The 9,300-nt window shown below is 40.3% G+C and overlaps 1 protein-coding gene across 1 annotated transcript in view; it reads left to right on the top strand.

Moving 5' to 3' along the window:
- The first annotated feature begins 210 nt into the window (after positions 1-210).
- SLC26A3 (solute carrier family 26 member 3) overlaps positions 211-9,300 on the top strand; it is a 31,419-nt gene continuing 22,329 nt past the window's right edge. The window contains exons 1-7 of the mRNA XM_059932537.1: positions 211-341; positions 846-985; positions 2,187-2,297; positions 2,550-2,722; positions 4,093-4,257; positions 5,675-5,827; positions 6,289-6,371. Of these exons, the coding sequence (XP_059788520.1) occupies positions 211-341; positions 846-985; positions 2,187-2,297; positions 2,550-2,722; positions 4,093-4,257; positions 5,675-5,827; positions 6,289-6,371 (956 nt within the window). The remainder of the gene's footprint in view (positions 342-845; positions 986-2,186; positions 2,298-2,549; positions 2,723-4,092; positions 4,258-5,674; positions 5,828-6,288; positions 6,372-9,300) is intronic.

Genomic DNA, 9,300 nt, shown 5'->3' with positions numbered 1-9,300 from the left:
AGGTCCCTTAATCCAGCCTCTTTTGATCTCAAAAGGTGGTAACATTCAGTTCAGAGCTCACTCATCTGTAAATTGCATCACATTATCTCCGAGTTATTTAAGAAGCAAGCTCTGTTTGGTTTCAGGCATTTTTAACCTGCTAAAGGCAAGAAGGGTTTGCCACATAGTTCCAAAGGTCTTCCACTTACCACAACGGTCAGAGAAAGCAGAATGATCGAACCCATCGGGAATCAGTACGTCGTGGCCAGGCCAGTGTATTCCGCAAATGCTTTTGGGGAAGAACATAAGAAGAAACACAGACATCATAAGACACTTCTGGATCATCTCAAAAAGTGGTTCCGGTAAGATATTTTTTTAAGGTACTGGCATTAGGAGTAAATGAAGCACTTTCTCTGAAATTTTTAAGCTTCCAAGCTCTTCTTTCTAGCCCACAGTCTCCAAAGTCTTTTTATCTTTGGTTTCCAAACCTCCTACTTCCTGCCAGGGCTAGAAAAGTAGTCTCTGAAATGAACACCAATCTCAGCTCTCAACACAATCTCTCCATATCAGAGGACTGATAGATGAGGACAGAGGAAAATTCTCCATCAGAGTGTTGTAAAGTCAAGCTGAGGATGACAAATAATTTCTATTGTGGCTAAAGAAAAGCAACATTTTTCTTAAAAAAAAAAATCCTTTGGTGGTGGTCAATCCTTTGGGGGCAGTTGATATGGGTAGGGAGGTGAATGTTAGTGGGAAAGTTAGTGAAATGATAATGTATTATTATCTTTACCAATTTTCCATTTACAATAGGTACTAAACTTAAAATTGGATATTAATAACTGAACGGTGGCTTTCAATGTTTTCAGCTGTTCTGCACAAAAGGCCAAGAGAATTGCCCTCTCTTTGTTCCCCATAGCATCTTGGTTGCCAGCGTATCGCATAAAGGAATGGCTCCTCAGTGACATTGTTTCTGGAATCAGCACAGGGCTGGTGGCTGTACTGCAAGGTAACTTTTTTTTTTTTTGAGATATAATTCATGTATCATAAAATTCACCCTTTTAATGTGCACAATTCAGTGCTTTTTGTGTATTCATGAGGTTGTGCAACTATCACCACTAACTAATTGCAAGACATTTTCACTACAACCATCCCCCAAAATCTCTTGCAATCACTTCCCATCCCCACTCCGTCCATCCCTCGGCAACAACTTTCTGTCTCAATGGATTTACCTATTCTGAGCATTTCATGCAGAGTCACAGAATACGTCGTCTTTTGTGTCTGGTTTCTTTCACTTAGCATAATGTTTGCAAGTTTCATCCATGATGTACGGGTACTTCATTCCTTTTTATGGATGAATAATATTCTACTATATAGATATACCACATTTTGTTTGTCCATTCATGAGTTGATGGACATTTGGGTTGTTTCCATGCTGTGGCTTTTATGAATAATACTATTATGAACACTTGTACACAAGTTTTTGTGTGGACATGTTTCATTTCTCTTGGGTATATACCTAGGAGTATAATTGCTGTGTCATATAATAACCCACTAGCAATGGTGAGGGTTCAAATTTCTCCACATCCTTGTGAACCCTTGTTCTTGTCTGCCTTTGTTATTTTAGCTATCCTAGTAAGCATGAAATGGCCTCTCTTTGTGGTTTTGATTTGCATTCTCCCAACGACTAATGATGCTGAGCATCTTTTCATGTCCTTACTGACCATTTGTACCTCTTTGGAGAAATGTCTGTGTAAATCTTTTGCACATTTTAAAATTAGGTTATGTGTCTTTTTATTGTTGAATTGCAAAAGTTAATTATATAATTCTGGATAATAGACCCTTATCCAAGATACAATGTGCAAATAATTTCTCCCTTTCTGTAGGTTGTCATTTCACTTTTTTGATAGTATCCTTTGAAGCACACATTTTTACAATTTGATGGGGCCCTGTTTATCTGTTTTAAATTTGGTTGCTTATACTATAGGTGTCACGTCTGAGAAACCCATGCCTGATCCAAGGTCACAAAGGTTTACACCTAAGTTTTCTTCTGAGAGTTTTATAGCTTTAGCTCTTACATTTACATCGTTGATACATTTGAGTTAATAAAATAATTTTTAAGTTACAATCTTAAATACTTGAAGAACCTAATGAAAACTTCTATGATCCCTTTGCATGAAATAAGGACACTGATGCTTGTGTATTCACAGGTTTAGCATTTGCCCTGCTGGTCAACATCCCCCCAAGCTATGGGTTGTATGCAGCCTTTTTCCCAGTCATAATCTACTTTTTCTTGGGCACTTCTAGACACATATCAGTGGGTAAGTGAACTACTGGGCTAATTAATGCTCACATTGCTTTTCTTTGTGAATGCCATTAGCCACGCATTGTATCAATTCCAAATTGTGCAGAATCCAGGAGAGGAGTCATAGTTTCTTGTAAGAATTAGGACTGGGGCTTGGGGAAGTAGACCAGAACTCCAGACAGCAGTCTTTTTATATGCTACATTATGGCTGAAAGACAACTGTGCTATAGGGAGACATAATGACTACAACTCGCCCTCTCTTTATTAGGTCCATTTCCAGTTCTTAGTATGATGGTGGGAGCAGTAGTTGTGAGATTAACCTCAACAGCCGATACAGCTGATCCGACAGTCACTAATAGCTCAGTGGCTAATGATTCAACACTAGATGATCATAAGGTGATGGTGGCTGCAACGGTCACAATTCTTTCTGGAATCATCCAGGTGAGTACTCTGTCACAGAACCTACCTTCCCCAATTTATGTGTCCTGACTGGTATACATCTTTGTGGTTTTTCTCCTTCCTGCCACCCCTCTCGACTCTTCCCGTTAGTTTACATGCCTCCTTCAGTGGCCCATTGGAAATAATTTAAGAAGAGTCACTCACCACAACCAGAAGTGAAAGGGCAGATCTACTTTGCAAAGATGATTGAACGTGGGTCTAGAGAGAAGGAAAAACGAGAGTGGGGAGGCACATGTGGTGACAAGTGAAATGCTGAATTCAATAATATACCTGGGAATTTATATACTCACTAAACAGAACTCTATGCAGTAGAGAAACTGGAAGCTTGGGAACTTTTTTCTTTCTAATTCCTCATTGACTATAGTCTATTTGGAAGGGATGGGTGCTTAGCGCTTTGAATTGTCCGTGTCAAAGATTTGGAGAAAGCTGAAAAGGATTATGGAGGGGTTTAAAGCCTCACTCCCAAGCCACACCCCTGTCACCATGCCTGGATTATGAAAATGCCCCTATCCTCAAGATGTTAGATAGTGAAAATGTCAGACTCCTCAAGACGTTGCCTAAGTTTACGGCTAATGATATTAGTAGTTAAGACCATTCCTTAAAGAAAAAAAAAGAGTCAATTCAAACCAAGACATAAGTGGTGGGTCTTCTTGACCAACAATGGGGTCAATTCAACAATGGGGTCCGAGTGCATCTCTGATCCTAGTGCCTTTGCAAACTCACAGCTCAGTTTGCATTCCGGGGACAGGAGTGGAGAGGTAGGCCAAGCATCTATCCATTTACTTTCTTGCAAAATCCTGATGCTTTGGGGGAATGAACCACTTTTGCCCTCATTTAAAATCAAGCACTTTTGATGTCATGAGCAGTTACGTATTTCCTAACAAAAGTCAAGCAACTTGTTTGAGGGAACCTGAATGGATGCTCGCCCATGCATGCGACAGCAGTTGTAAAGGGTAACTGAAAATTCCCTGGGAAAATTTATGAGGGCTGATGCTAGATAAGATTCTGCTATGAAAGGTTTATGGGTGAGTCTCCTAAAGATACCACGCCTTCAAAAGAGGGAAGAGAAGAAACCTGTTAGTTCTTGGGGGTATACTGGACTGATGTGATATGTAAACACCATGTAACATTCCACCTTGGGGTGGGGGGGGGTGGTGTTGGGATGGGGGAGGGAAGCAGAGGGTGGTACCTTGCATGGGAGGTTTTCCAGGAGGCAACAACACTTGCTTCTTCAAGACACAGGAGTGGAGGCTGAACCTCCACATGTTGAATCATTACAGTAGCTGATCCTTCAGTCTGCCGAGGTGTTCTCTGAATCTACACTAACAAAGGCTCTGGCTCTCTCTTTGCAGTTGCTCATGGGGGTTCTGCAGCTGGGCTTCGTGGTGATTTATCTGTCCGAATCCTTAATCAGTGGCTTCACCACAGCTGCCGCTGTCCACGTTTTGGTTTCCCAGCTCAAATTTATTCTTCAGCTGACAGTCCCAGCACACACTGATCCCTTTTCAATTTTCAAAGTAAGTATTCCTTATGCTTAAAAAATATGGAAATACACGAAATTCACTATCATGTTTCCAGGAGAACTTTCCTTTCGTGCCTTTGCTTCAGGACTTACCTATAACTTCCAAGAAATCAATGGGCTGTGAAATGTATTCACATTAAGAAAAGGTGGCAAGGAGAACAACACTGAAAATCTACCACAGCTACCATATACCACATCAGCTGATGTGAATAACAGAAATTAACTACCACTTCTCTTAGATTTGAACCTTCAGTATTTTTAAAAAGAAAAAACATCGATGCCCATTATTAAAAGTTTGTCCCAAGTTTTAAAATCTTTCTCAAAATCTTATTTTGAAAGAAATGTGCTGATTGAGTGGAAGTGCTTCCCTATTTCTAAAAAGCAGGTCTTGTTCTCTTAGAATTGAAGTTCTTCTGACTCTTATGCATCCCTGTTTATAAAACAAAAGGAAATTGGCCAATATGTAAATAGAACAGCGGTTCTTTCTTCTCTCCTCCAAAGGATGTTCTGTAGAACGGAGAGTGTTCTTAGTGCCTCTGAATTTCTGTATTTTTGTCCTCATTCTTTTTTTCTTTCTGAGGCTAGCTACAGGTTTGTCTCTTTTATCTTTTCAAAAATCCAGCTTTTAGTTCCATCGATCTTTTCTACTGTCTTTTTAGTCTGTGTTTCATTTCTTTCCACTCTGATCTTTGTTATTTCCTTCCTTTTAACTGACTTTGGGTTTGTTAGTGCTTCTGTCAAGACAGTCTTTGGGAATCAGAGACAAACTCCCTCCAAATTGGAACCAGCGCTCTCTCACTCCCATCCAGAGCTATTCCAGAAGTGGAGCCTTTTGGGAACCATTTGGGATCCAGTTTGGACCTGCTTGAGCTGTCTGGATCCCACAGATATGGCACCCAACTGGCTTCGAGAATTGCACGGCTAGCCAGGAAACTAGTTTCCAAAAGTGACAGAGAGAGTCAACGAAGAAATATGAGGGGTCTGAACATTAAAAAAAAAAAAAAAAAGCCAGGAATTAAGGGGATACATGCTAAGAAAAACTACCAGAGGTCAAAGGTAATTCCCTGGACAGAGCAGTAGTGCTGATTGTGATGTAAAAAAGATGGCAACGAGACCAAAGAGCAGAAGAGACGAGTTATAAAAATGTGAAAAACATCCAAGAAAATTCAACACTAGACGAAGAGCATCCCTAAACCAGTGTGGTGACAATGCTGTGCTGACTTACCCTTCTCACATCTCCATGCTAGTCTCTACAATTACTCATGGCTAACATGAGCGGAACAGGGAATTGCTATCAATCTGTCAGTCGTTTCACGTCTATGTTTATTTTTATCTATTTGGAATTAATTAAGTGTTATATCCAAATTACACATTAATGTAGCACTTGGCTGTTTTTTACTTTTATACTTTAGGTACTAATTTCCATATTCTCACAAATAGAGAAGACTAATATTGCAGACCTTGTGACATCCTTGATTATCCTGTTGGTGGTATTTGTGGTTAAAGAAATAAATCAGCGCTACAAAGCCAAACTTCCAGTGCCCATTCCAATTGAACTCATCATGGTAACTGATCGTCTCAAGAGTTTCTTTCATAATTCGTTAGTCTTGTGTTTTTATGTCTAAAGCCCTTCACCGTCTGTAGATCAGGAGGTTTTAGTGGGACCGGCGACCTCTCTGCAGTTTCTGGGTATCATATTTAGTATGGTTTTCTCTTTATTCAGAATTTAATAACTTGCTTTGATGATTTGGGGTTTATTCTTTCCACGTAAGACAAGGATGGGGCAGAGAGCAGACCTCTGAGAATCCTAGTGAGGGACCCATTGGAATGGAGCTGTGGTTCTCAGCTTTGGTGGTGCATTAGAATTGCCTCGGGACTTTTTAAAAAGTAGCCAAACCTGAGCTTGAGATTCTTATCTAGTAAGTCAAGGGGTGGCTTTTGGCAATGGTATTTTTTTTTCAAAGTAAGATTCTTAGTTACATCTCCCATTTCTAACTTGCAACTTTTCTAATTTGCAACTTTGCAGACTGTGATCGCAACAGGTGTGTCCTATGGCTTTGACTTCAAAAACAGGTTTAACGTGGCCGTGGTTGGGGAGATGAAAAGTGGGTAAGTGTCTCTCTTATTATGGCATCTCCAAGCACTAATTAGAGAGTAAGCAGTAGTGACGAACGACTCCAAGCTGAAATGCATGAACCCAGCTCAGAACCTTCCCTGTATCTGGCATCCATCATGCATCCAGGAGGAGGGCTCACTACTCTCCTTCTAGGAGGGAGTCACAAAGGACATAGGGTCTGCAGTTCTTAACATCAGAAAGTTTCTCTGTGTGGAAGAACTCACAAACCAGAAGAGAAGGGGCTCACACGCAAGAAAAGTGAGATAATGAAAGTAGAAAAATAAGCAAAGTTACCTTGCTCCTCCCCTTAAAAGGAACCGAGGGAAACCAGATTTCCTTGGCCATAAATTACTATAAACAATATGTAGTGTTTTGTTTGAGGTTACTGGAGCCAAGTTCCGACAGTTCAAAGGAGACACTGAAGGAATACCTGCCACACGCTGCTTGAGCAATCCAGATGGGCACACTCTGTCCTTTCTGAAGATCAAGTTCAAGACAAGCCCAGAGCAACTCTTAGCGCTGCAGAAGGATGGGAGGCACAGCTTGTACAAGGAATTTGAAAACATATTCCATTGCATTTATTGGATTGAGGAGGGAGATCCAGTTTTGTGCTCTTTCCTCTCTCTGCCCTCTGCCATAGCATCAATTTCTTCCAACTTGCTTACCAAGGAAAGGTGGTATTCCTGTAAAAAAAAAAAAAAAAACCCTCCCTCCCTCCCCATGCTTAGGAGTATTTGAGAATTATTCCAGGAATAAGCATTTATATGCATTGCATTGTTGACTTAAAACTAACTAAATTCTATTAAAAGCAAATACATAGGGCTTCCCTGGTGGCGCAGTGGTTGAGAGTCTGCCTGCTAATGCAGGGGACGTGGGTTCGAGCCCTGGTCTGGGAGGATCCCACATGCCGCAGAGCAGCTAGGCCCGTGAGCCACAACTACTGAGCCTGCGTGTCTGGAGCCTGTGCTCCGCAACAAGAGAGGCTGCAATAGTGAGAGGCCCGCGCACTGCGATGAAGAGTGGCCCCCGCTTGCCACAGCTAGAGAAAGCCCTCGCACAGAAACAAAGACGCAACACAGCCATAAAAATAAATAAATAAATAAATAAATAATTTTTTAAAAAAGCAAATATATATTTTTAAACAAAAAATATTTTTATCATCAGATAAAATTGTTACACTTGTAATATTTGGATCACAAATATCACTTTTAATTTAAATGGTAGAAATTAGGCTGAAGCTGAAAGACTATTTCTAGGGTTTCTCTCCACTCTGCAACTTTCAAGTGATTATGCTTTATTTAAACATCTTGGGAGACACAAACTAGATAGATAAGTAGATACAAAATTAAAGAGGATCTTGCCAGAAAGGTTTTGAAATAAAAGGTAAGAACACTGAGTTACAATCTTAGAGACATTACTTAGTAAATATATTTTAAATGTCAGTGGACCTCCCTCCATAGTGTGTGTGGGTGGGGAAAGGGGTAACTCACATTTATAGGTCATTACACTCTACAGAGAGGCAGTGTAGCCCAGTAAGCAAACTCATGCTTTCTAGAGGCAGAGTGCCTAGGATTTACTTCAGACTCACTTCCTGATCTTGGGCAAATAAACTCTGTGCCTTAATGTCTTTGGCTGTAAAAATGGGGCTAAAAATAGCATAGGTTATTACATAGGGTTCTTGTAAGGATTAAGTGAGTTAATATGTGTGATGTCCTGAAGTGCCTGGCCTACTGTAAGTGTTCAAACTGCATTACTGCTGTTCCTAATTTAGCACCTAAATTAGGTACTAGGCACTTTACACGCTTTTTTTTTAAATTAATTAATTAATTAATTTTATTTTTGGCTGTGTTGGGTCTTTGTTGCTGCGCCTGGGCTTTCTCTAGTTGCGGCGAACGGGTGCTACTCTGCGGTACGCGGGCTTCTCATTGCAGTGGCTTCTCTTGTTGCGGAGCACGGGCTCTAGGCACGCAGGCTCAGTAGTTGTGGCTCGTGGGCTCTAGAGCGTGGGCTTCAGGAGTTGTGGCGCACGGGCTTAGCTGCTCCGCGGCGTGTGGGATCTTCCCGGACCAGGGCGTGAACCCGTGTCCCCTGCACTGGTAGGCAGATTCTTAACCACTGTGCCACCAGGGAAGCCCCTACATGCTTTTTACAGGCCCATTTTTTCTGAGTGATAATCGAGTGAGCATTTTAAATTTCTGATGATTGCAAATAGAAGATAACTGGAAGGTAACGATTGCTAATTATTGCCAATCTGTTATTAATGAATATGACACCTTGAAGTGACTTTGTGAAGCCACATACACTGAATGCAAATAACTTGGCTGAAGGAAAGAGATCATTGAAATAGTAAAGGAAACACAAAAGATATATTCAGATTCCAGAGGGACCCTGTAATAGTAGCTTACAGGTACTTTGTACTTCACAGTGTGTCAACAGTAGTCACATTAATTATTTTATTTGACCCTCCCACAAAAATTATGAAGAAAAGAGAACAAGTGTTATTATCATCACTTTACAAACGAGGAACCAGGGTAAGTAGCAGAGCCAGGAAATGAATCAAGTTTTCAGACTGTAAATCTCCATCACACCACTCTGCCTATGGTGATTAGTGGCTAGAACAAAAGAATAATAGCAGGCTTCTGGTTATTTTGGTATAAAATGCAAATTATAATTGTACCACTGGTTTTAGATTATATATAATGTTCCAAGCTAACTTTCTGATTTATGAAAGCTGCAGAATATGAAATAATAGTACTTCTTCAAAATTAGAGCTAAAAATTTATTAACATTCACAAAACATGAATAGCAATTTAAAAAGAGTTGAATGGACCCAATTAACTTACCTCCAATAAGTTTTAGGTCAGAAACAGATGTTTATAGGAGCTGAGCATTTTAATAAATTGATGTTGAGTTTGGGATATT

This window comes from Balaenoptera ricei, chromosome 9 (assembly GCF_028023285.1).
Source record: "Balaenoptera ricei isolate mBalRic1 chromosome 9, mBalRic1.hap2, whole genome shotgun sequence".
Classification (NCBI taxonomy): Eukaryota; Metazoa; Chordata; class Mammalia; order Artiodactyla; family Balaenopteridae; genus Balaenoptera; species Balaenoptera ricei.
This window is presented reverse-complemented; position numbering and strand designations above follow the sequence as displayed.